Raw genomic sequence first — 26960 nt, forward strand, 5'->3', positions numbered from 1 at the left:
TCAGGCCTTCCCGGGCTCTGTGCCTCCACCTGCAGGCCAACCTGGGGTCACCAGGAAGGGCCAGAGGGCTGTCTCAGGGGAGGCCCGAAGGTGAAATCGCCCTCATACTGCCCTCCGTGCGGAGGCTGAAGGCGAAGCGCCCGGGGTCTCGGGTCAGCGGTCCCAGGGGGCTCTGACTGGGCCATCTGAGCACACAGGCCTGTGGATGAGACCCAAGATCCCGGGGACAGGACCACGCTGTCCATGTTGCTGGCTGACAAGCCGTACGTGACGAATTTTACAACCTTGTCAGCTGTCAGCTCCTAGGATCAGAATTGCTCTGCTTTCCTTCGCTGCTAGATCTAATTTTCATAAATCTATTAGAAATAGCAACAGTCTTTAGCTTTTCTAAAGCTTTGGTGCGTATGGAACCAGCAACAGCCATGGGCAAGCTTAGGAGGACCCTGCTTCTCCATTCCAATGCCCAAGGCCCCGCTCACTCACCCATGAACCTCCCCACGTATCTGCCCACAACCTCCCTGACAGGCGTTCGGGTGGGGAGGCGGGTGGCTGGACTCTGAGAGGAGGGAACAGGGCAGAGAAGAAGGCTTACAAAAAAGAGTTTTATTAAATGAAAGAAAAATCTGTTCAGTGGGTCACATATGAAATAGATATACAAAACTTTACATCTGATCTCACAAAGGAGCCAAAGGCGGTGGCCTTTGTCCCGATGCCCGTGGGAGTGAGGAGGCGGCCTGGGTGCGGAGCCATGGGACCTGGTGTCAGGGCCCCCATGGGCCACAGCACGCCGGGCACCCCCTGGCCTATCCACGCTCTGCACAGGTATGTGCGTGCCACGTAGCCTCACTCAAACCCTGCACACGCCGCCGCTTCTGTCAGGAGAGCCAGGACGCCGCCGGACTCCCACACACCATCCCGAGTCTTGTCAGGGCCCCAGGCCTCACCCTAAGTGACGTGCTGCAGCACTGACGACACAGGCGCCCCCCCAGCTCTGATGACAGACCCCACGCTTCAGCCCACACCCCTCCTCTGATGACAGACTGCATGCTCAGCCCTGCCGTGTGGCCCGGTTGACCTCAACGACGGTCTCTGGTGTGGCCCGCGCTCCCCACAATGCTGTCCTTAACAAGTTGGCCTTCCTGTGGTAACTTCTAAAAACACCTATTTCTGCAAAATAATGTTTCTGCAGGTGGAGCTCTGCAAATAGACACATCCTTCTGTGGGTGAGCTGCGGGCCGTCCCAGGTCACATGAGGTCACCCAGCTCGGCCTCCAGCGCAGCCGCCATCTCGTCCGCCTCTGAGCTGCCCCCCTCCTCGTCCTCGCAGCTGGATGCCCCGCTAGACTCGCTGGCCGCATCCTCTTCGTTCAGCTTCCTCTTGTGGGCCCTGCAATGGAAGCAGACACGCTGTGAGATGCTCCCAGCCCTGACGGCCAGGGCCCACAGCAGGTGACACAGTGCCTGTGATGCCTGAGGACAGGAGAGGGCAGGGCAGGACAAGGCGCCGGAAAGGGACACGAGGACAGTCACCAAAAGACAGGTTCATGGTTCAGGCCTATAATCTACTTTGAGTTAATTTCTGAGTAAATTTCAGACTGTGGCCAAGATTATCTTACATTTGGACATCTAACTGTTGTAGCACCATTTACTGAAAAGGAAACTTCAGTTATATAAGAGTATGTACATCCCCTGACACACACCTCTGGTTTGGAAAAACCTTCCAAAGAGAAGAAGACCCCCAAAAGTGCAACTCTTAAGAGACACAAAAGGCACTGTCAGCAGCCACACACACAAGGTGATGTCATCTATTACTCAAGCTCTATCACAAAGATGCTTCTACAACAGACAATAAACGATCTAATCGTGAGAAACACTCCCCAAACAGAAAACAACTGACCCCCAAAAACAAAAAATTCAAAAAGGACAATAAACACTGAAAAAACAGTGCGACTTAACTGGAAAGTGAAACAAAGGTGCAGTTACGAAGCACCTCACCCCTCAGGCTGGCAGGAGCCAAGGGGAGGCCCTGGGCCCTGCGTGGGAGTAGGACTGGCCCTGGGAAGCGAGTCCCCGAGCCGGATGTGCAGCAGGCACGTCTCCCCGTGAGAAGTCACGACCCTGGACGGCTGCCTAGCCGCGTCCAGCAAGGTGCCATGGGGTGGGCGCTGGACAGGAGCCTGGTGCCTTCAGCTCCTCGACCCGTCGACGCGCTCACGGCTTGGCGCCTGGAACCGCCCCCCACCCTGAGGTCACACACCCCCACACCAAGCTCAGAGGCTGAGGGTCCCCCACATCCTGCGCCTCCAGCCCCACCCAGAGGGACACATCCCAGAAAAGGAGTGGGCACCGGACACATGTGTCTAAGTCACGGACTTTCATCTGCACCAGGTAAGCGGAGCGTCACTCTGGACACTCTACTGTTGTCATGGTTACAAGAGCTGCAGGCAGAGCAGCCTTGGGGTGAGGCGCATCTCCGTTTAAAAAACCACTCCGTTTTACGCCGTCACTTATAGAGAAACGTGAGGTGGCGGGATGAGGAGACACGTGAACTGTAGGTCTCTGGGGCCTGAGCTCAGAGGCCGTGTGGAGCAGCCGGGTCTGGGAGGGCAGTGGGCCCCCAGGGCGTCCTGCCTCATCCTAGAAACAGCCCTGCAGCAGCCGCACCCACCTCAGACAGGCTGGCACGGGACGGGGCACAGCCACAGGCCACAGCCGCCGTTCCCCTCCGTGCCCACAGCGGGAGCTGGGCGCTGGGCCCCACGGGGCGAGGGACAGGGAAGGGCTAGTCACCCGGAAAGAGTCCGTCCTCTCAGGCCCCGGTCACACCTTGAGGGGCTGGGCCGGGAAGAGGGGAGGGCGCCAGCGTCTGGACACGAGGGTGGGGCTGAGTGGGTCCCTGCAGTGCTTCCAGCAAAGGTGCCGGCCAGGCTGGGGTCCGGCGCCGGTTGGGGGGGGTGTGGATGCAGGGCCGCAGCTCTCAAACCAAATCAGAGCAGATGCAGGGCCCCGGGCTGGCACCCCCACTGCAGCATTGACTCTGGATGTGCAGAGATGCTTGAACAGAAGTTGTTACTAAGTGTAATTAATCTGAAGCACGCAGATTATTTCTCTTTGTCAAGTGGTGAACATGCAGATACATTTAGAAATAACACATAGAGACACTTTTGAAAGACTGCTTCCTTCTTTATCGTTCAAACCACTGCAAACAACCCTATTAACCACATTCCTCACAGGGGTATCACCTCCCAGGGACAGAACTGGAGGTCGTGTGTGTGTGTGCACGTGTGCACAGCAATAACACATGTGCAGTGAACAGACGGCCCCAGGCAAGTCCTGCTCAACTGTGGATGCTGGCTCCCAGGCCCCACCCCTGGCTGCACGGCCTCAGCCTCAGCGAGACCCCGGGAACACTGGCTGTTCCTCCAGCTCCTTCTCGGCCACCTTCCATTCTGTGTGCTGGGAGACCCTCAGTAAGTCACTGGGGAGGGGGCAACCTTCCTGGAAGTAAGAAACATGAGGTGCAGAGACCCTCACATGCCCCAAGGTGTTTCGACAAGGAGCTGAGGCCATCAGTGGTGAGCCCCCTGGGGTGGGGGTGGGGCTGGGCAGGGCCCCGGGGCAGAAGCACAGGTCCCCATGAGGGGCACTCTGGGCCACTTGTCAATAAAACCTTCTCAAGTGCATCTGGAGACACTGCTGCCCCTCCCCTCTCACGGCAACGGACCCTGTGGACCTCAGAGCCGGGAAGATGCAAGCCCCACGGAGACACCCGCAGCCAGCCAGGCGGGGGGACCCCGCAATCTACTGCAGCCTCCGCACAGAGATGAACGTCAACTTGCTGAACCCCGGGGTCCACAGGAGGAAGGCTCTGGGGGACCTTGGGGTCTAGTGGGAGGGCTTGCCAGGGACGGAGGTCAGAGGCCACAGAGGCAGTGCCCGCTGGTGGAACAGGCAAGCCTTCATCCCGGTTACACAATGTTTGGAGTAATCTCACATCCAACACAATTGAGTTTTAGTGCTTAAATTACCTCAAAGCCTGGAAACAGCTGCAAGCCATGGTTAATAAAGGCCTGTAATTGAGACCAGCTTCCTCTCCTCCCAGCAGAACAAGCAATATTTGTGTTTTGTTTCCACAACCAGCTGCACAGTTCCCTAGGGAAACGCTAACAGATTTAATTTGGAGAAAATTTAAGGTCCAAGAGTCATCTCAGATTTGATGTGGAATAAAGCAACAATGTGAACAGGAACACAAACACACAAATTTCCTCCCCTACAGTCCAGTGCCTGAGCACTTTGCTGAAGAAAAAGCATGTAGACCCACATCTGAAGTCTGCTGCTTAGTAAATACTAAATAAAAAACTGTTACTTTGTATCAACACCTAACCCAGATTAGACAAAATCCATAAAGCACATATGTTTGAACTGCTAGTTACAACCAGCTGGGTATTTTTGGCAAAAAGAAAAGGGCAGCACTGCACATAGTAAGGTCACTAGTTTACCCATCAAGGCCACGTCGGGTGCATGTGTGTGCACGCGTGTGTGTGTGTGAACAGGTCTGTATTCTACCGCTGTCCCAGCTGCACTCACGGTGGAGAAGATGGTCATTTCCGTGCATTAAATGGAGGTTATGACGGGGGCAGGAGGGTGCAGGGCAGTGCGCCGGGAACAGGGCATTGGGACGGAATGGCGACCTGGTGCCACCAGGACACGAAAGGACCTGAAAAGAATGTCTCTCTCATTTGGAAACACGGCCATTATTACAAAAATGAGGAAACACCTGATCTGATCCAGCAGTTTTGGCAAACCCTGAGCTGAGCACCCCAGGAGCGCCTGCCCTGTGGTGTGGAAAGCCACTGGGGCCCCCAGGCTGAGCAGACGCTGCTCCTGGGTGGGCTCCTGCCCAGTCCGGCCCGGCCACAATGGAGGCTCTGCGTGTCTTCAGAGACGCACATGTGGGGCGCATAACACGGCACCAGGGCCCCAGGGCATGTGATCCAGGGAAGGACTGCGGGGTGAGAGGGCACGCTCCAAGAAAAGTTTATCTAGACTTCATCTGCTCGATCGCTTCTGAAAAGTCCGAGTGCGTTTCATGACAAAAGCAGCTTTCTGAGCCCTTGTGGGACACAGCACTGGGCTCCCCTGCCCTCCAAGCCCGGCGCAGATGCAGGGCCCAGGACGCCTGCACCCCCATACCCTCCGCCCTGATGGCAGAATTCCCCATGTGCGAGGACATGGAGTCAAACCATCCTGTGTGGCTGATCACCCAGAACAGAATTCACAGTTCTCGCCTCGACCCACAGAATAGCGTTTCTATGAAGCGGGGAAGCGCAGTGCGCCGAGGGGGCTCCTGCACACGGAGGGCGCGATCCCGCGCCTCTGCCTGTTGTGGGGTTCTGGCAGGGCCCTGCTCTGTGCCTGCCTGAAGGGGCCGCACTTTCTCTGCAGGTCAGTTCACCCACAGGCCGGCCTGCGAGTCAGACCAGACGGCCCAGGGGACACAGATGCAGACACCCACAGGCACTCACACAGAGAGCCTGGACCCAGCCGCCTGCTCAAAGAGCAGGGGGAGGCCTCTGCCCTCTGGGGACCCACTCAGGGTTCCCCCCTCCCATCAGGGTCCCCACCACCGGGAAGACCCAACAGGATGGTGTGCTCACCTGAGCCCCCGGCCATCTGCAGCGCTCCTCTCCAGCCGGCGCCCCCGCGGCGCCCCCAGGGCCTCGGGCGATAGGCCGTGCCCCAGCTCCTCCTCCTCTGGCGGCTTCTTCTCGCTGTCACTGTCGTCGCTGCCCTCGCCCAGGATGTCGTCCACCTGACAAGGGGCCGAGCGTCAGCACAGACGCAGCATCTTCCTAAGGAACCTGCCCGGCGGCCCCTTCCCAAGGGCGGGTCTCAGCATCGCCCGCTCTCTGGGAGGACACGCAGCAGCTCCCTGCAGCTCCGATGTGGGGTCGGCCCCGGGCGGGAAGGGGCAGCCTGGGCTGTGCCCCCAGCCCCACAGAGAACTCCAAAGCCCAACAAAGCACCATTTCTGCCCAAGCCCTGAGTCAGGGAGGCCCAGAGCCCAGGATGACGGCTGGTGCCCCTGGAGCCCCGTCCCGGGTGTGTACCCCCCATGGCTCTATGGGGCCCACTTCCCTGCACAAGTCGTGGACGCACAGTGGATGGTGGGGATGCCTTGGAGGAAAGCCCTGGAACCAGGCCTGGCCAGGATTAAAAACCCTCTGATGAAATTTGGGTGAGGGGCGACACCCCACCCCACCCCCAAGTAGAGCAGCTCTGAGCAGGGACCACCGCCACGGCGGAGGACTCAGACCAGCGACGTCTCCAGTTGCAAACCCACACGTACAGCTGAGAAGGGACAAGGCATCCGTGAGTTAAAGCGCACATGCTGAGGCGACAGTTCAAGGGCTGGCTTTGTTGTCGGGCCCACAAGGTCTTCCAGGCGTCCCTGGTGGCGCAGATGGTAAAGAATCTGCCTCCAATGCAGGAGATCTGGGTTTGATCCCTGAGTCAGGAAGATTCCCCTGGAGAAGGGAATGGCTACCCACTCCAGTATGCTTGCCTGGAGGATTCCAGGGACAGAGGAGCCTGGTGGGCTATAGTCCATAGATCACAAACAGTCAGACATGACTGACTGACTACCACTTTCACAAGGCCTTCACACGTAATCCACCCTCTTCGGTTAAGCTGAAGGCCTCCATTTCTCCCATGAAACGTGAGAACACCCACAACGGGCAGTGAGGCAGGACTCCTGTGCTGACAGATGGCACTCACTGCCCCAAACAGACCCACACGTCCACAGACATGGATCACCCGAACTACAAGAGTCTACCATCTCCTCTGAGAGGCTGCCCGCAGCGCACAGGCGAGCGCCGTGGTCCCCGGGTGGGGTCAGAAACCTGCCTCCTGTGCTGCCCAAACACTGACCAGTCACGTCCCGCCAAGCCGCCCCAGGCGGACAGAGGGCAGTGCGGGCTCACCTCCTTGTCCATGCTCTCTAAGTCCTCCTTGCACAGTGTGTACAGCGGCATGGTTTCCGACATGCTGGGCTGGCGCTTCCTCCGGGAAGGACCAGGCTGCTCCCCATCCTGACTGTCGGGCAGGTCGTCACCAAACACCTGCTGGGGGCGTGGCTGCACCGCCCTGGAAGGGAAGTCACAGACCGTGAGAACAGCCGGCCCGAACCCGACTCTCAGGACAGGTACACATGCACACACACACACGGTATACATACACCCAGGGTGCACACACACCCGGGGCACACTTACACATACAGAGTATACATACACAGGTTATACACACACCCGGGGTAAACACACACACAGACGGTATACACACACACACACACACAGGGCACACACACACCCAGGGTACACACACACACAGAATATACACACACCCGGGGTAAACACACACACAGACGGTATACACACACACACACACAGGGCACACACACACCCAGGGTACACACACACACAGAATATACACACACCCGGGGTAAACACACACACAGACGGTATACACACACACACACACAGGGCACACACACACACGGGGTACACACACACACAGAATATACACACACCCGGGGTAAACACACACACAGACGGTATACACACACACACACACAGGGCACACACACACCCGGGGTACACACACACACAGAATATACACACACCCGGGGTAAACACACACACAGACGGTATACACACACACACACACAGGGCACACACACACCCAGGGTACACACACACACAGAATATACACACACCCGGGGTAAACACACACACAGACGGTATACACACACACACACACAGGGCACACACACACACGGGGTACACACACACACAGAATATACACACACCCGGGGTAAACACACACACAGACGGTATACACACACACACACACAGGGCACACACACACCCGGGGTACACACACACACAGAATATACACACACCCGGGGTAAACACACACACAGATGGTATACACACACACAAAGGGCACACACACACGCGGGGTACACACATACACACAGGGCACACACACACCCGGGGTACACACACACAGAGAATATACACACACCCGGGGCACACACACACACAGGGCATACACACACCTGGGGTACACACACACACACAGGGCACACACACACCCAGGGTACACACACACACACAGAGAATATACACACACCCGGGGTACACAGACACACACAGGGCACACATACACCCAGGGTACACACACACACACACAGAATATACACACACCCGGGGCGCACACACACACAGGGCATACACACACCTGGGGTACACACACACACAGAAAATATACACATACCCGGGGTACACACACACACAGAGAATATACACATACCTGGGGTACACACACACACACACAGATGGTATACATACATCCAGGGTACACACACAGGGCGCACACACACCCGGGGTACACACACACACACAGAGAATATACACACATCCGGGGTACACAAACACACACAGGGCACACACACACACACGGGGTACACACACACAGAGAGAATATACACATACCCGGGGTATACATACACACCCCCTCAGGGTACACACACACACAGCATATAAACATACCTGAGGTAAACACACCCACACCCACAGCATACACAGCGTATATACACACCCGGGGTACACACACAGGGCAAACCTGAGCTGTGAAGACACACGCTGCCTCGTGGGTGGTGCCTACTCAGGTTTCATCAGTCTTTATTTATGAAACCAAAGCCCAGCAGGTCCAGCCAGAATGCGGCAGGTCAGGCTCTGCTGTCCTCGGGCTGAAAGCAGACACTGACCTCCTCTCTCATCAAAAAACCACACTACTCAGTGCTGGTCTGGCGGGGTGGACAGGGAGGGTTTGCCCAGAAGCCAGCGCGGGGGGATCTGCCCTCCACATGAGGTCAAGCAGCCACAAGATCTCTGTACGGCCCCACGTCAGGTCCCAACAGCCACAGCTCTTATGAGAGTGGAAAAACGGCAACAGTATCTTTTTACTGAAAACACGCCTGTTAAGCCTCCCTCCAGATCAAGAAAGGGAAAGGAGGGAACAGGAGCGCCCTCCACGCAAGGCGGAGGCCTGGGGCTCCAGTGGGGCGGCTCCCTCAGGTGCAGACTCTGCCCGGCGCACACGAGCACCCACCCCTCACTGCCTCAGGCTGGGGCTCCCGGGACCCTGCAGGCACCGCCAAGACGCTCCCTCCTCCAGGGACAGGACTGGCTCGGCCACCACTCCCCCTCATGGCCTCCCTGGCCAGAAGGCAGTCACACCGGGTGGGCGAGTAGCACCCGCCCTTCATCAGCCAGAGATTCCCCAAAACGCAAACAAGCCACGCTTCTCAGTACGTTTCTTTTCTACTTGGAAAGCAGTCATGTGTGACCCCATGGAGTGTAGCCCTCCAGGCTCCTCTGTCCATGGGATTCTCCAGGCAAGAACACTGGAGTGGGTTGCCATTTCCTTCTCTAGGGGATCTTCCTGACCCAAGGCTAGAACCTGGGTCTCCAACACTGCAGCCAGATTCTTTACTATCTGAGGCACCAGGGAACTGGAAAATAGTTGCCCTTCATTAAGGTGGTGTTAACATGCAGAAGTTTGCTATTTTAAGAAGAATGAAAAGTGAGTATTTTAAAAACGTCTCTACTTTGTTTCCTAACGCGGCGACCACCAGTCGCCAAAGCCCCACCACTCCCGCCAGCTCTCGGCATCCCACGCTGCCTGCACGGCTCCCCAGGCGGGAACACCCGCACCACCTACAGAGACTGGGGGGGGTGGGTCAAATGGCCACAGACCACTCCCTGCCCCGGTGTCAGCAAGCCCACAGCAGCCCCCATGGTCGACCCGGGAGAAACAGAGACACGCACATGTTTACAGCAGCCCTGTCGGTCAGAATCCAGAGCTGGACATGCCCCCAGTGTCCTCAGTGGGTAGACAGTCACAGAAGCTGCCACAGCTCACACCACGACGCCCTCTGAGCAGTCAGCACAGTGACACTGGGGCAGCGTCTCCAGGGAGCAGAGCCGGGCAGAGCTGCGAGCCGTCAGGCCACCAGCCCGCGCTCACAGACGACAGGACAGGGATGGGCACAGACTGGGGGGGGCGGTGCTGCGGGAGTCTGGGGGGCAAGGAGGGGCAGGGGTGGGGCAGGGAGGCTGGGGGGTGGCAATGGGCCTGGAGTGGGTGGCCGCTCTGGGTCTGGACTGTTGGGGCAGGCATCTCGGCTTGACACGGGCTGCAAGTCTGGAGATGTGGCTACTGGGGGGAGATGGTTAAAGGGTCCCTGGGTGCTCTGTCATTTCTGTTAACTGCCTGTTCCCGTACAACCATCTCCAAAGAAAACCTATACTTAAAAAAACAAAACATTCATAACCCGCAGCACACAGGTAACAGAGGGCATAGGAGAAGCTGTTTCAGAGGCTGACCCACTGGGAGACGCATGTGAGGTGTGCTGCTGTGGCCTTGACCTTGCACCCTGCTCTCCAGACACAGCCCTAGGCCAGCGACCCCGCGGAGCTGCGCCTGCCACATGGGCAGCCTGTACCCGGGCCCCAGCCCAGGGGCTCTGAACGGCAGCTGCTCTCCCCTCCACAGTCCCTGTGGCGACCTGCACGTGGGGATCCCGCATGAGAGGTGCTCCGCCCATGTTCCCCAAGGACCTCTGACTCCAGGCCCCTTGTGGGCTGGCACCTTAGCCCAGAACCAGAACATCAAGGCAGGAGCTCCCGAGACTTACGACTCCCAAACAAGTATCAGATGGAAGCAACTGCCCAACGGCTGCGGTGTCTTGTCACAATCGGGTCTGCCCTGGGGTTCCGGCTCAGGACATGGCCAGCATGCTGCCCCCGGGAGTGCAGCCCACCCTGCCCTCCACACACGTGTGGGCGAGGCGCCACCTCCAGGAAACAGGACCAGAAAGGGCGGATGACCCAGGGGGTGGCCTGGGCCGGGTGCTCGGAGGTTGAGTCCTGCACCCCGTCGGGCTAACCCTCACAAGGAGGAACCTCAGAGACGGAGCTCACTGCAATACTTCGGAGAACAGCTCGGTGTAAGGATGCACGCACAGTGAGCATGCACCACGCAGCGACAAGCAGGACATCCCACACACGCACGTGGGCAAGGAGCGACAAGAACAGCTCCACAGAAGGAGAGCCCCATGAAGCTTCTTGGATGACAGAATACAGAGCTGCGCCCCAAAACCCAAACGCTGTTTAGGATAACCTGCACGAGTTAATCTAGAAACACTGGGCCGCTTTTGTCCAGATAGCGCAACCTCTACAGACACGTGCCGAGGCCAGCACAGCTCCAGGGCCCCCCTCAACGTGCCACCCAAACACCTGCTCTTCGTCAGGAAGGACCTGAGAGAACACGACGATCACCGTAAAGAAAACCCTGGCAGGCCACATGTCCACATGGACGAGGGGCCAGCACTGCTCGGCTGCCAGCACGGGACCAGCACGTCCTGAACCCAGGCAGTGACGCAGCCTTCGGACAGTGACCGCCACCCTGGAGGACCGGGGCAGAGCTCCCAGAAGACAGCCAGGAAGAAGCATTAACTCAGGATGCAAGACGACAGCCAGCAAAGTGGAGGCGGGTCCACAGGGCTACAGAGGCCGGAGGTGCGTCAGAGCGCAGCCGTGTGTCTGAGACAGGCCAGGGCCAGGAGGCAGGGGGCCAGAGCCTGCCGGGCGGGACCACGGAGCTCAACGAGCCTTTGGCGAAACAACAACTAACTCCCCCATTTATCAGAGTCAAAGATGTCCATGACCTTTAACCCAGCTAAAAAGCAACTCCACGGGAACAAAAGCAGCACACAGGGTCACAATGCATCTATTTAAATGATTAAATGTCACGTCATCATGAAAAAAAAAAAATCAAAGCTCTATCAGTGACCACACTTTTAGTTTCAAATAACAAAACCGCCAACCAACACCCAACTGAAACTGGCCTCAACCACTGAGTGCATCTGTCTGTCCACACCTGGAGCCCAGCATCAGGAAAGACACACAGCCTACAGTCTCCAGGGCCCGTGTGTCTGCACAGGGTGGGAGCTGCTCCCGACAGGCCCACCCCATGTCCTGGGGATGCAGTTGGCAGGACAAAGCAGGAGGGCCAGGGTTGCCTCCTGCTCCCTTGCTGGCCCTGGGCAGAGGAAGGCCACATACCCGTCCAGGCAGAACCATGCCTCCTCCAGCCCAGCCCTGCACCCGAGACAGACGGGAGACAGTGCAGAAGGCCTGGCGCCAGCCTGCCCCACATGCAGCCTGCTCCTCGCAGCTGGCCGCAGCCCAGGGGTACCTCCCCACAAGTGGTTGCAAGTACCTGAAGGAAGAGAGCCCAGCGTGGGGCAGGGCGCCGGGTGGCCCGGGGCCTGAGGCAGCTGTGCGGATGAGCTTGCCTGTCCTGGCGTCATAGATCCGGACTTCAGGACCAGGCGGGGCCTTGGGGTGCACGGGAGTAGGGTGGAACAGGGCGGTGGGGAGCAGGCTCTGCCTGTCGGGGAAGGATGCGGGGCTGTCCTCCCTGTGGGCGAGAAAGAGGGCCGTGAGAGGGGCTGAAACCAACAGGACCCCGGCAACCCCTCCTGCCGGGACCGTGACTCTGCACGGGAGCACGTGGTTCCTGGTCAGGCCTGGGGCTCAGCCGTGGCCTCGGACACAGGGCAGCATTCTCAGCACCGCTGTCTCCTGGGCTGTTTGCAGCCCTGCCTCTAAACCCAGTGCCCGCTCTGACGGAGAGGGGCGCCCACGAGCCCAGTCCCCCTACACCATGCCCTCGCGCCTCTGCACCCGCCCTCCCCCAGCCACCACCTCCCTCCATGCTGGACTCTGCAGAGACCACGGGACGCAACAGAAGCATTCCCAGCTTCGAAACACCTGCAAACCAGGAATCACGGGGGAACGCTGTTTCGTGTCTTAGAAGCAGTGATTCTGCCCCTTCTCCAGGTGGTGCCAGGGAGAAGGGCTCTGGGTGAGAACCCGCGTGGCGGGGACAGGGGAGAGACAGGTGGGCGTCTCCACAGACCGGCGGCCCGGAGCTCACCTCTGCGCCCTGCCCTGGTCGTCGCGTAGTGGGAACAGCTGCTCCTCCACCCTGTCCCAGCGCTCCAGGCAGCTCCACAGCCAGTCGGGGTTGACCACGTGCAGCTGCCCGCACTCCTGGGCCTGGCGCACCTTCTCCGTGCCTGCGGGCAAACTCATCCACTCAGAGCCATGGGTGCCGGGGTGGAGCCGGAGGGGTGGGGCCTGTCCTGGGACGGTCCCGACCTGCCCATGCTGCCTCTCGGCCCCCAACCAGAGCCTCCGGCCCGGGACTTCAGGACTCGGGGACACCTGGAACCCCCAACTCGGCGGCGGGAGGGCTGAGGGTGACTCACCGGCCCGCGCGGCGATGAGGTGGGTGGGCCGGGCAGGGTCGTCGGGGTCGAGCACGAGCTGGGTGAGGATGCGCGCGCCCAGCGCCCGGGCGTGGTAGTGCTCCCGCGTGCGCTCCACGGGGAAGTTGGTGGGGTGCAGCCCGCTGAAGATGATGGCCACGTCCGCCAGCACCCTGCTGCGCAGCTCGGGGACGATCTTCCGGATGTCAGGGGCCTCGGCGCTCTCGCCACTGAGGAAGCGGTCGTATTTGGCGTAGTAGTCGGAGTGCACGCGGGCGAGGATCTCCTCCAGGTGCACCAGGTGGTCGTCGTCGTCAGCGTCCTCCTCCTCCTCCTCCTCCATGCTCTGGTCCAGGGACTCGCCCACCGTGATGCCCGACTGCTCGCTGTTCTGGGACTCCGTCTCGGCCTCCTTGCGGTCGGTGCAGCCACCACCCAGTGCGCACAGCCCGTCCCGCTCCCCATCCTCCTGCGCGTCCACCGGCACACCAGCACCAGGCTCCCCGCAGTGGTTGGGGCCTGCGAGTCGCTCCCCGGCTGGACCTGGGGGGTTTCCCTGCTGCGTGGCCTTCCCGGCGTCGCGGGCAGCCTGGGGCTTCCTCCGGGTCCTTCTCTCCCCGCTCTCCCCGTCGGAGGGGGTGGGCGAGGGCTGGCCCTCAGACTCGCTGCTGCTCCCGCTGTCGCTGGGCACGTCCGGGTCTGGGTCGGGGCCGGCTGGACCCCGCACGGGCCTCTTCTCTGGTGGGGTCTTTCCGCGTAGCTGGGCGCCCGCCGAAGGCCCACGGCCGTCAGTCGAGGGGGTGCGGGTGGTGGGCCGGGCGGCCCTTTCCTCCTCCTGGCAGGGCCAGACCCCCCGAGGGCCCAGGCCCCCGTTGAGCTCACGGGTGGGCCTCCCAAGGCCATTACTCTCCACTGCAGATGCTGGCCTTCCTTCCTCGGACTCCCTGATGGACAGAGGCTGCTCTGCGGCATCAGCACCTTCAGGAGGATCGACCAGGCGAGGATACAGGAGACAAGGCCACGGTTACTCAGCGAGCGACAGGAAGCCTCCTGTGGACATGCTGCCTGCCCGCGCCTGCGGCTCCAGCCACTTCTGGACGGCGGCACACAGTGGGAGGCGGCCGGCAGGCAACCACTCCAGGCTGGCTGCCTCGTTGGTCACTGTGTTAGGGGCTCCACAGGGTCCGAGGTGTGCGGACCACTCTTGGCTCCCAGGCTGTGGTCAGACGTCCCTGCCTCAGCCGTGAGGGGCACCCTGGGGCCTCCCTCCCCCTGCCAAGTCTCAAAGTTCTGCTTCAGCCCTGCAGCAATAACTGTATTCTGAAAATAATTTAAAAGCTAAAGATCATCAGAAACACTTTAAACAGAAACTTCAAACTTTCTCCAGACTCTGGCTCAACTGGCCCGAGGGGCTCTGTGCAGGTCTGGGTAGGGCGCAGCGGCCCTGCCTCTGCAGGAGCCCCCAGACCGCACCCCTGGGCGGAGCTGTTCTTTCCAGGGACAACTAGGAGGAAAGGGAGCGTTCAGATGCATTAAGTCAAGCAGCATTCTTCACTCTTGACTCAACAAGAAAAAACGCTCAGGCTAATACTGTTACGCTGAGAGTAAATACTATCAGTGTAACAAACAAACCCACACAACCTCTCTGACACTGAAACACAAGTAACCGAACAAAACCAAACGGAGCCCCAGATGAGCAGCAGCCACAGCTGAGACGGGACCAAGGCTGGCACACTCCCCGATTGCCAGGGAGCACCCACCTCTCTTCCTCGCTGGGGGCTCCCGGGGCGCAGATGGGGCATGGATGTCCCCAATGCCCTGGAAGTAGACGTACTTCTTCACGGTTATCAGGTTGGGGGCGAACTTCCAGACATCTTCTCGGTCGTCGATGATGCAAACCATGGAGTCTCCACAGGGAAAGAGGTTTCTGAAAGTAAACATGCATCACTAGCACCTCTTATGAAAGTCACCACCCACCAAACATTTACATCGTCTCTCACGTGGAACCGACAGACAGCAGACTATCTAGGACCAGGCGTGAGCCACATGGAAGGGCTTGTTTAAAACACAAGACTCTCAAGATTTCCAGAGAAAGTGACACTAAGATCGCTAACACTTCTCCACTGTGGCACTCCTCAGGGCAGGAGCAGGAAGCCCTCTGCCCAGGGAAAGCTGGAGTGGACCAACAGGCCCGGCCGTGTCCCGGCCCAGCAGGCCATTGGCCCACGCCCCGTGAGAGCTACCGGCTCCAGGTGGGATGCAGAGCCCCACTGGCGTCTCACCTGGGCACGTACGTGACATCAGGACACAACAGTGACGCTGGGGTGCCGGGGGGGCAGACATGTCACCAAGGATCCAGAAAGCCTGAGGGACACAGGCCCGCTCTGGGGTCTCATCACCTGGTTTCTGCCCCCAACACCGACATTCAGACAAGCAAGCGTGAAGACACAAGAGTCAGAGGACGAGTGCTTCCTGCCCGTCTTCCAGGCCCGAGGAACAAACCCAGCAGAAGCGCCTGCCACTGCTCAGGTTTTCTAGCTGCCACTAAAGGCAGGAAAAACATTTACATGTTCGAAATGATTTTCTGTGAGTCTGTCTCCACAGGCACAGGGTACCGACAATGACCTACACTGGGGATGCTTTCAGCACATCTAACCCCAGCGAGAGCAGGAACAGCTTGCGGCCAGAAACCTGCCCCGCCAAGCACCCCCGCCTGGAGCTGCCAGGAGCCCTGTCCCTGGACACCCTGTCCTCAGGCAGCTTCTCCCCTGACAAGCATCGCACCTTCCCTGGTCCCTGAATCTGCTCATTCGGATGCTCAACTGGTAAACATGAGCACTGTTTCCAGACGAGTGCTCTCAGGCTCTCTTATATACTACAGATGTGAACAGAACATCCTAAATCTGAATCTCGAAATGTCAGCTAAGGGTGACCAATACTGGCCAAAAGACCACACCGAGACAGCAGTATGTACCCCCTTATCGGGGGGAGGCTGCCTCTCTCTGGGTAGAAACGGGGAAATTCCTTACACAGGGTAAGCAAAAAATTTGCAAAACAGGCCTTCAGTGAGGGGTCAGAGGCCAGGACGGGAGGGGCCCGTGGGGTGGAAGGAGGCAGGACACTGATGTCAGGGTCAGCACATGCGAGGCCCTAAAGGAATGAGGCCTCAGAGGTGGCCGGGTTGCCCCAGGCGCTCCAGCCCAGGCGCTCGCCACACACCCCTGACCCCGCCCCATGCTCACTCCCACACGTGCGATCCCGGGCTCTGGCCCAAGCACCCCAGGAGCCATCGCTGCCTGGACATTCAGGGAAAGCAGAGAAGGGAGGGATCTGGTTAGAAGACAGCGGCTGTCCACATGCCGGAGTGGATGCTGGGGACTGGGAGAGGAGATACAGAACCAGGGGCCTGATGCTCCAGATGCAGACTTTATGACGGGAAGCGCACAGCCAGGTACCTACCTAAGGTTCCCCGTTTTGGAAAACGGGTCAATACATTCGTCCCTTGATAATATTCGATGAGAAAACAGCTTTTTCTCAGGGTCTAAAAAGCCTTTGAAAAGAAAACAGGACAAGAAAACATGTCTGAGACGTGCTGCCGTCCCACCGCATGCGAGACGGGAAGACAAGAAGCCCGCCCCCCCTTAGGGGAAGGGGATCGGCCCAGATGCTGACGGAGCGCCCCCACCCGGATCCTGCTGGCTCAGCAGGTGGGGTGAGCACAGCTCAGTGCGGCCCCAGGAGACCAGGGCCTGCTGGTGACCAGCATGGGGACCCCACACGTGCCACAGCTCCCGGGAGGGGCCCACGGCCTCTGTGCATCCCGGGCCAGCGAGTTCGTACAGCAGAGGGGAGAGCAGGGCGTCCGGGCAGCGCTTTGAAACTCGCTCCCGACAGCAGAACCACGTGGACATGGACGAGGAAGCACCTAACCAGCTGCATGCAGCACCGCTCAGCTATTCCTGGGCTCACTGTGCGCCCACCAGACCCCCCGCCCTGTGACAGAACCCTGAGGTCAGACTTGACACCTATGCCGACTGCTGTCTGTGTCAACCGAGACGGATGTGTCCCTGGTGACCAGGCTGGCAGCCCTGAGGGCCTCTGCCTGTATAAGAAAGCCCTTACAGAGAGCTCCTCCTTCCCCACATGTCTGTGATCCTGACCACCCTCTCCAGGGGCCCGCAGTGTGCAGCTGACGGAGGGACAGGGGCTTGCACTCAGGACTGGAGCGTGACTGCCAGCTGGGCGGAGTGGAGGTCCTGGAGGACCGGCCTGCCCGCACCCCCGTCACCACTGCGGGGCTGAGGCAGAGTCAGGCAGAGCCTCTGACCTTCCCTCCATCTGCAGGGCCCACCACTGAGAAGGAGAGGAGCCACACCCACACGCCGGCCCTGAGTGTCCGGAGCAGGACAGAATACCGAGGGCCACTCACCTGCGATGGTGTGTGCGTACAGCCGGCTGCCAAACGTGAACACGTGCAGCTCATACAGCCGGGCCACCTTCTCCAGGAACTCCTTGCAGTGGGGACGCAGGCGCGTGTGCAGCATGGGCTCGCCCCGACCCAGCTGGAAGTGGAAGATGCCCTGCAGAGCGGAGGTCCGGTCAGAGTGTGGCACTGATGTGCGGCAGGTGACTGCTGCCCGGCCGGGGGCTACAGGGGGAGTCAGGGCAGCACAGCCTGCCGTGCCACACAAAAGCCTTCCTCTCTCACGCTCTGTAAGGGGGCTCAGCCCTTTCCTGCAGTAACCGCCCGGGTGAGCACTCCGGACAATCAGAGTGACTGCCCAGAACAGCCAGGTGACCTGCGATAGCTTCCTGTGACAACTACGGTGCCTCAGCTGTCTGAGGACCAGGCACCAGGGGCCTCACCAAGTGTCTCAGGACAGTGGTGGACACGCATGTCCTAACCATTTCACGGGCACCCTGAGTGGGTCACTTCACACGGGGCAGGCAGCCAACCGCCGCAGACTCCAGGGTCTATCCACAGCGCCTCCCGAAGCCAGAGATGAAGGTAACTGAAGAGCCCCACACAACTCAGCCTAACTCCCTTACAGCTGTAAGATGCAACTCCACTGACTTACAGCACAAAAACCAGGTCCACCTTTAGGAGACAGATGAGATCAGTAACTCCAACCTGCTCACACGTGACCAACATGCACGAGAGTCTACTCTCCTTAGAAAGTTAAACTCTGATCCTTTTAATTCTGTTTATCATTCACTTTCCCAGTAATAATAAACTCAAAAAGAAAAGGAAATGACTGAGGCATTGTTAAGTTTTGATTGGCTATAACTGTCACACTGTTCACGATGGGGCTACTCTGGTAAAACACTTGGGAGTCGAGATGGTACAACCGCCCCCGCTGCCCCAGCCCCATGCTAAGTGTTAAATCGTCTGGACGCTGCAACAGAAAAATCCTCAAATCCCAAGTGAGGGTCTCCGAGGTTAAGGGTTCAACCCACCTCTCTACGTGCTGCCCGCCAGGTGTCCTACAGGTCTGGGAGCGGCAGTGGTGGGGGATCAGGGGGGCATAGGGAAGCTGCCAGCAGTGGACATGGTCCACGCGGCCCCGGGGACACCTTACTACCACACGTGGTCACACTGGGTGTGATGTAACCGTTCAAACTCTTATGAAATGAATGGAAATGTCCCGCTTCGCGGCGGACAAGCCCCAAGTGGCTACAGTCGCCACCGCGGCGCCCCATCCCTGCCCACCCAGCTCTGCCGCCCGTGAACGCAGTGGTCATGATGCAGGAAACTCTGAGACACAACCGCAGGTGACGGCACAGCCAGCATGGAGACCTGTCAGGGGACAGAAGATCCCACAACGCAGAAACACTAGCCATCGAACACCGGCGCTGCTCTGTGGGAGAGGGTCCACTCCGGCCCCCACCAGCTCTCCACTGTCCCCCCACCGTGACCACGAGCTCGGGGCAGAGCCCAACACCCAGGCTCCTTCCGAGGACGCCCGCAGCCGCCCTGCTGGCCACACCCGCCCGCGCTCACCTTGTTGGACATCTGCTGGCAGTGCTGCTCCGTGGTGTGGATCAGCGTCTGGTCCAAGTCCACCATGAGCACCAGCTTCCTGTTGCGGTGCAGGCGCTGCTGGTCTTCCCTCCCCAGCTTTTCAGCTTGCTACAGCCGGGGAGGGAAAGAGAAATGACTGAGGAAGGCTGTGTGGAGGCAAGGTGACGCTCCGTCTTCTCAGGAAACAGAACAGGAAGTTGGGGGTGCCCACCACACCCATGCGCCCAGCAGCCTGGAGTTGATGCCCTGGTGCCTGCAGCCTGTTTCATTTGTTCAAATGTCCTCAAGCCACTCTGAATGTGACTACTTCTAGTTACGTGTGGACCAGTGATCGGGGGCGGGCAGGCAAGAGGCTGAGTCTATAGAGTCGCTCAGCCACGGGGCAGCTGCAGCTGTCCTGATGAGTGACAGGAATCCCACCTTGTGTTCCCCAAAGAGTTTATGCAGCCAAGAGCTACTCTGTTACAGCAGAAACAACGGAAACACTTCCTTCTCTTTTCTACCTCAGACTTCCTTGTTTTGTCTTAAACACGCTTACGTACTTATGATTAGATTTCAGTAATTCAGAGAAGGCAGAATCACGTCTCTGGTATTTTGTCTTTTCCATGAAACACAAAGTAGGCATATGTCGTTTACAAGCACAGTGTTTTTACTGACTGCTTACAGAAACGCAGAGCTCCAAGGCTCCTTCAACAAGACAAGAAGCCAGTCCTCACGGAGCCTGTGCTGGTGCCCGGTCCTGGCGATGCTTGCGCCCGTGTGGGCCCTGACTCAGCATCAGGAGGCCTCTGGTCAGCATGGCCACATGACTCTCGCAACATACACAAGCAAGCTTTCCGTTCCCAGACCTCCCCACAGCACATGCACGTCTGCTCTCGTGAAAGCATGCACTGGGCCCCCACGCCCATGTGGCCAGCACCACTCAGCCGACACCGCTCACCTCCCGCACAGCCCTGCTCCCAGGCAGGAGCCTTCCGGTGCCCCCAGCTCATGACCCTGCCCGGCCGGGGCTCCCCGCCGAAGGCTGTCTTCCCCTCTGAGCCCAGGCTCCGGCGGCAGCATCCCGGAGACCTCCCAACTCAAAGGCAGGGAGACAACAGGAGAGGCGCAATCCCTGTCCAAGGCAGGCCGCTTGCTCCACAGACCATGCGTGCACTATGGTCACTCATGACAGTGACAAAAACAGGCCTGCCATCTCCTCCCCCGCCCCTGCCCTGACTGAGGAGTGACCCCAGGACCGCCTTCCCAGCCCTGGCCTGCCAGGACACCCACCTCGGAGCTCACCATGAGCTCAGGGACGCTGTGCACCATGGACACGGTGGCCGTGGACAGTGGCACCTGCTGCCGCCCATTCTTGCTCTGCAGCCTGTGGAGAGAGGGGCTCTGAGGCCAGGGCTCTAGCTTGCTAACTCACACGGGGACTTCAGCTTGGTTTAATTCTAGTGGACATGCACCGCGGGCCTAGTGCTGAAGTGTCTTCCCCGTCTGGAAACACAGGAACACTGATGAAGAAACTAAGTCACACTCACAAAGTTCCCCTTGAAAATAAAGGCGGTCCCAGAGGCCCCCAGCGTGAGAAACAGACGGGTCCACACTGCTCCATATGTGCCAGGGAACCCTCGACCATGGGGGCAAACCCGCCCAGGCTGGGACACGATGGGCGGGGAGTCCAGGCCAGGCCCAGGCCGGCTGGCCCGCAGGCACGAGGAGGAGGGCTCGTCACAGCTGCGCGCACCACACCCGGTGCGCGCCTCCCCAGGAGGCAGCCTGGCCCGTGGCGAGTGGAGGACAGTGGCACCGTGGTCTGCACCCCAGCCCTCGGCCCTCACCCCGACAGGCCCCGCCGCTCCCGAGCCGCCAGCACTTACTGGGTCAGGTCCTGGCCACACTCGGCGCACAGGCCCTTCATGACGACGGGGTGACTACATCCTTCTAAGCGTACCAGGACCGCCCTGGAAACGGGGGAGAACAAGCACATGTCAGCAAGAGCCGCAACCCCTGGGCTTATCGGTGCCCCAGGACTGCAGGGGGTCACGCTGCCCCCAGGCCGTGTCTCTGGTGATAAAGTGAAGGGCTTTCCCCTCCGTGGGTCCTTCACATGAAACACAGCAAAACTACCTAAGGAACAATAGAAAGGACTCAGGATGTCCAGTCAGATAACAGAAAACTGTCTCAAAATGCATGAGAAGCTTACATGGGATTCTCCTATGGTTTCTGATAAACAGCTTAGAAAAACTGAAACGTTAATATGACAAAAGGAACAACTCATTAAAATACGGACAATAAATGATTCTTGTCTCCCACAGTCATTCCCGGTCTAGAGAAAGGGTGTGATTAATCTAAATTTTTCTGACAGGACTAATATCCCTAGTTTTCATAAACACAGAAATTGCCATTTTCTTTGTATATTCACCTCAAGCCCTCGTGGCCTGGCAGCGGTCTCTGAAGGGGGCTTCCAGCTCCCCGACCTGACGGCTGTGGGTCAGCGTGGTCCCGCCTCCCGACCCGGCGGGTGAGGGCCCAGGTGCTTGGCGTGCGGGGCCCTCGGGGTGTCTCCTCACAGACTCTCTGAGGCCTCTCCTGCCTCTCCCCGCACCATCCCTGCTGTTCATGAGCCCCCCGCCGGGCCACCCCGAGGCCTGTGCCGGGTGGGCAGCATGGCCCCTTCCCTGAGGGCCCACCGTAGGTGCCATCTCAACCTCTCCCTGAAACTGCCCCCTCACCCTGACCCTAGACAGGCTGGGGGAGTGGATGAGCCCCTGCCCTGAGCACACGCAGCTCCTCCAGGTGACCCTGCCCGTCAGCAGCGCCGGCTTGGGGTCCTGCCCGCTTCACCCTCGGTTCTGGGGTGAGGCCACTGCTGCCACGGCCCCCGCCCACCTTCCCAGATCCCTTCCTGCCAAGGACCCTCCTGCGCACGAGGCGGGCACAGGTCCAGGACTTGTCTGAGACCGCACAGTGGAGCCGGCAAGTGGACGGAGGTGCTCCGCTCAAGGTCGAGGGTGCCCTCCAGCATCTGCTCACGGGTCGGGGCGCTGTGGGCCTTGTGGCACCTGGGCACAGTCTGCCGCCTGCCTCCTGGGACACCCGCAGGTGGCAGGCGGGGGAGAAACAGTGACTGCTCGTCCACCACGTCGCCAACGCTGCTCACGCTGTGGTCACAGGCCCCACAGACCTGCTGCGCGTGAGGCCACAGGGACACAGCGGCCGGTGGGCTCCTGGGCTGGGGGCCCCCACACGCTGCTCCTCTCGGCAGGCACAGCTCGGGCTGACACTTGCCGGGTAGGTTGCAGGAATGCCCAGCCCACATTAGAGGGAAGCCAACCTGAAAGTCACCTGTGTGTATCTGCGGGAGGCTGCTCCCAGGACCCATAGGTACCAGAGTCGGAGAATGCCCTAGTACCTTACAGAAAACAGCCTGGTGTGTGCACACAACTTCCACACACCCTCCTGTGTACACACACTCTCCTGTGTACATGGACCATCTCCCAGTCACTGGTGACACCCACCACAAGGTCAGCACTATCACAGTTGCTGGTATGTGGCAAATTCAAGCTTTGCTTTTTGGAACTTTCTGAATCCCTACCCTCACTGCTCAGATGTTCTGACCCAAAGTCAGCTGAACACACAGGTGGGGAACTCGTGGACAGGGAGGGCCGACTGCATTTGCTGTAAATTACAGGACCACTCAGATCTGCCCTCCAGGGTCAGAGCTGGGTATGACACTATCTGTCCAGCTGACTTCTGCATCTCTGCTTGGGCTTAAAAAATATCCCCCAAAAGAGATGCAGTCCCCAGAGAGGGAAAGGGGGTCAGACAGGAGCAAGAGCCACGTCCTTTTAGCACGAGATGTCCTCTTTCTTCAACTCTGCAGACCTTGCCACGGGCAGGGTCGTTCTACCCTCAATACACTGCACAGTCAAGGGACTGACGTGCTGTGAACTCCAGAAACACTTCAACCAAGGAGAAGAGCCTCAGAATGGCAAGCCAGTCACCAACACAGGCCAACCTCCCTGGCCGGTACCTGAGGAGAGGCCACAGGACAATCATCAGTGCAATCCCCACACAAGGTACTCCCCTCAGCACACAAGGACCAAGCTCTCCGGAGGTTTCTGTGCTCAGGAGCGTCTGTCTGCTCTAACGGGGAGCTCAGAGGGCACCAGCTGTGTCGGAAGGAGCACAGCGTCAGGGAGCGGGTCCCAGGGCGCTGCCAGCTGCTGGATCTGGGCGGGTCAGATGGGTGAGGGGTGAAGGGACCTCTTCAGAGCGGTAAACGTCTAACTACTGAAGAGCACTGGGCGGCGAGACATCCAGACCACGGTTCCACTGAAAGGAAGCAGGACTTGAGAAAGGCTGATTCCAGGGCTGTGTCAGGAAACAGGACCTGGAAGGGTGCCTGCTACCTAGTCCAGGATAATCTGACTGTTGAAAAAGTAACTGGAATGGACTATAATCCACTGAATAAGCACCCATGAGTCCACGCCAATAAGTTAGTTTTTCTTACAGTAGAAAGCCAACCAAGAAAGGAAGAAGAAACGAAGGAATTAAAAACATCACCACTGTACAATCCTAATACAAACAGCAGATTCAGACAGACAGGCTACCGGGCACAGATAATGCTAGTTGGATGTCAAGAAAAGACGCAAGCACGCACCTACACAGCCTCCTCCTGTGCCGGTCCTTATCCATCACCAGGCTTGTTTCCTTATTATTTTATGTGTATATTTTCCTTTCCTTTGGAGACTTCAATGTATCCACATGAATTGAAAAAAAAGCAGACAAGTAAAAAGAAAGGACAAATAATTAACAGAAATACTTTCTGCTAACAGTGCCTTGTCAGAATATTTCCAAATCAAAATAATTTCAATCCACATACGCATTACGAGAACAGAAACAGACTCTTATTCCATCTACTTCCCGCACGGGGATGCTCCGAGTGAAATGCAGCCTAAGCAGACAGCAGTGTGGAGGAAACCCGGGGAAGCCCAGCAGGGACCAGGCTGGTATGTCAGAACCTGCTGGGACCCCGTCCCCTCCTCTTTCTAAAAGGTCAGAACAATCCCCACTCTCCCCGACAGTGTGAGCGCTACAGAAACACGCAATCCCATCACAGGTCAAAAGAGCGTCTGCCATTTCCACTACATCCAGAGACAAGGTCTCTGTGTTCCTGGAACTGTTCACTGCCAGAGAACAACCTCTGGTGTGGTCAGGACGAGGCCAGCTGGTGACAGTGATGATGGACACAAGGACAACTCCGGCCACAGAGCCTGGCTCCGGGCTGGTGCTTTACACACCCTCTCACACCTGCATTCCAGAAGAAATGCTGCCACTGCTCAGAGTCTCAAAAGGCTCCGGGACGAACCACTGCAGTAAGATACCCCAAGACATGAAACGCCAAAAACACACAGAAAAGAAAATTACACACAGCTGGGAACTCGTCACTAGGCCAGCTACTGGGCTGACTGGCAGCATTACCTGACTGGGCTCCTCTGCTCTGCAGGGCGGCTGCACGTGAGGCTCACTAGCTGCTGTGACCAGTGACCGGCCTGCCTGGGCCTCGGGGTCGTTTCCATGCAGTCAGAGTAACAGAACAGCATGGAGCAGAGGTCTTTCCCTCGGGGGTTTTCTACCCAGTGAAACGGCAACATCAAGCAGCATGTCCATCGTCCAGGTGGCGGGTTTACAGGCTCCTCAGGGCCCAAGCAAAGGTTAAGGAAGACCTGACTTCAAAGCAATGCTGACAGCACACCGGGGTGTCACACACAGTGAGCCTCTCCCTCGTAAGGCCAGGCAGATGGCTCTGGCGGTGGCAGATGAGAGTGCAGCCCAGCCACCTCCCCTGCACTCTGCGGCAGGTACAGATGGCTGAAGACCTGGCTCCGTCTCCAAAGATGAGAGAAGAGAACTGGACACGGGATGAGGTGCCCCAGACTGCAAGGCAGGCAGGCTCTAGCCGTGTGGAACCAGGTGGAAAATGTTCAACAGTCAGAGAATGAACTTGTGCCACCGGGAGAGCAGCAAGGGCCGGTGCCCACCTCTCCAGGGGAGGGCCAGGGTGGGGAGAAAGGGAACTGAGTGCCCAGGGCACTGGGCCCCACAGAGGGACACTGCACCCCAGCCACTGAACAGGAGGCAGGGATGCTCACCTGCCCCAGGTTTCCGTCCCTGCAATGGAAACAACCACACCAGTCATGTGTACACAACTTTGCGCACAACACTGGTCAACTTATAAAGAGTTTCATACACTTCAAAAAAGAAAAAAAAATCCCTTCACAAGGTTAAAACAGGGGTAGGACAGCAAGAGCCGATGGTAGGAGGAGACACTACTGCTTGCCCTGACCTACCTGTGCCAGAGCCACACCCCCTGCCTGAGCTATGAAGCAGAACTGCCAGGTTTTACAGCCGCCCTTCACAAGGTTTACTAGGACCTTAACAAGTGCACGCCTCCCAACAATTAAGCTGCGACAACAAGCAAGGAGCACGCCTGCTTCTTCCTGTATGCGCTATGACTCCTAGTTTTCCTGACTTATAAACGTGAAGTCTTGGGTGGAGACACCTGTCACAGACAGAAAAGAAGGCAACTGTCTTTCAAAGAGTACAATTTCGGTGACACAGGGCTTTGTTTTTTTTTTTAAGTTTGCTGCCTCCGATCAGCAGATAACTAGCAGGGACTGTCATCCAGCCTTAGAAAAACAGGCAGAGGCGCAACTGTGCGCCCTACCTTCCAAAGTTCTCCCCGAGCGTAGCCCCTTCAGCTGCAGCCCGGGAGACCCTGTCCCACCCAGTGCCCAGCCCAGGTCCCCCTCCCGGCCCAGGCCCAGAGCTCCCTCCAGACTTGGCTTCCTCCCCCGTTACCACTCACCCGGGGGCCACCACCTGGCCCGGCTGCGCGCACAGCTCTCGCACCACGCCCGCGCGCTCCGACCTCAGCCTGCGCTCCGCGCGCACGCAACCTCCGGAGCCGGTGCGGACAGGGGCGGGCCCGGAGGGCTGTGTGGAGGCGGCGGCCTCGCACACAGCCAGCACAGAGCCGATACGCACGGCAGCGCCAGCCGCCACCCTCCACTCGAGCAGGCGCAGCGGCCCGGGGCCGGGGCAGCGCACCTCGGCTACGGCCGGCGGCTGGGAGCCCTCGGCGGGAAGGCGGCCGCCGGGCGGCGCCTCCATCGCAGCCGGGCGGAGACGCTGCGGAAGGGCGCCGGCAGAGGCTCAGGGCCCGGCGCCCCTCGCCGCGGGCGGGAGACCCCAGCCCAGGAGGGGACAACGGCGGTAACGCTGCGATCCTCAGCCCCGCACCGGCTTCCACCCGCCGCCCGTCCCGCGCCGACTTCCGGGACAGCGTGCGGAGTCACGTGTCGCCGCGCGCGCGCGTGCGCCGGGGGCCGTGGCAGACGCACGCCACGCGGGGCCTGAGAGGCCGCCGGGTCCCCGGAACCGGCCGCTGCCTGGAGGGCGCGGGCGGGGCTGGCCCTGCTGGGAACGAGGCACCTTCGCCGCGTCCACCCCGTGAGCACCAGCATCCGGGACTGGCGACGG

The 26960-nt window shown here is 59.1% G+C and overlaps 1 protein-coding gene across 4 annotated transcripts; it reads right to left on the reverse strand.

Annotated features, from left to right (window-relative positions):
- Window positions 1-588: 588 nt before the first annotated feature.
- CTDP1 (CTD phosphatase subunit 1) lies at window positions 589-26752 on the reverse strand. Of its 4 annotated transcripts, none has more exons than XM_065932264.1 (14): window positions 26529-26549; window positions 24079-24167; window positions 21293-21376; window positions 20697-20790; window positions 19404-19532; window positions 17832-17982; window positions 16862-16952; window positions 15163-15329; window positions 13403-14380; window positions 13069-13210; window positions 12349-12549; window positions 6984-7146; window positions 5658-5812; window positions 589-1387 (listed from the first exon to the last, which is right to left on the reverse strand). In XM_065932264.1, exons 2-14 carry the CDS (start codon window positions 24111-24113, stop codon window positions 1246-1248), a joined length of 2532 nt encoding a protein of 843 aa, XP_065788336.1. In that variant the 5' UTR covers window positions 24114-24167; window positions 26529-26549; the 3' UTR covers window positions 589-1245. The 4 variants fall into 4 exon arrangements, with proteins under 4 accessions (XP_065788336.1, XP_065788335.1, XP_065788334.1 ...); XM_065932263.1 differs by lacking the exon at window positions 26529-26549 and adding an exon at window positions 24900-26152; XM_065932262.1 differs by lacking the exon at window positions 24079-24167 and having other exon boundaries at window positions 26287-26752.
- Between the last annotated feature and the right edge of the window lie 208 nt (window positions 26753-26960).

This window comes from Muntiacus reevesi, chromosome 4 (genome assembly GCF_963930625.1).
Source record: "Muntiacus reevesi chromosome 4, mMunRee1.1, whole genome shotgun sequence".
NCBI classification, from domain to species: Eukaryota; Metazoa; Chordata; class Mammalia; order Artiodactyla; family Cervidae; genus Muntiacus; species Muntiacus reevesi.

Coding starts and splice junctions, on each gene's coding strand:
- CTDP1 (XM_065932262.1), bottom strand. CDS start 26,591: ATGGAGGCGCCGCCCGGCGGCCGCCTTCCCGCCGAGGGCTCCCAGCCG. Junction 17,983..19,403: donor GCCAGCAGATGTCCAACAAG/GTGAGCGCGGGC, acceptor TCCGCTCTGCAG/GGCATCTTCCACTTCCAGCT. Junction 12,550..13,068: donor GACCAGGGCAGGGCGCAGAG/GTGAGCTCCGGG, acceptor TCTCGCCCACAG/GGAGGACAGCCCCGCATCCT.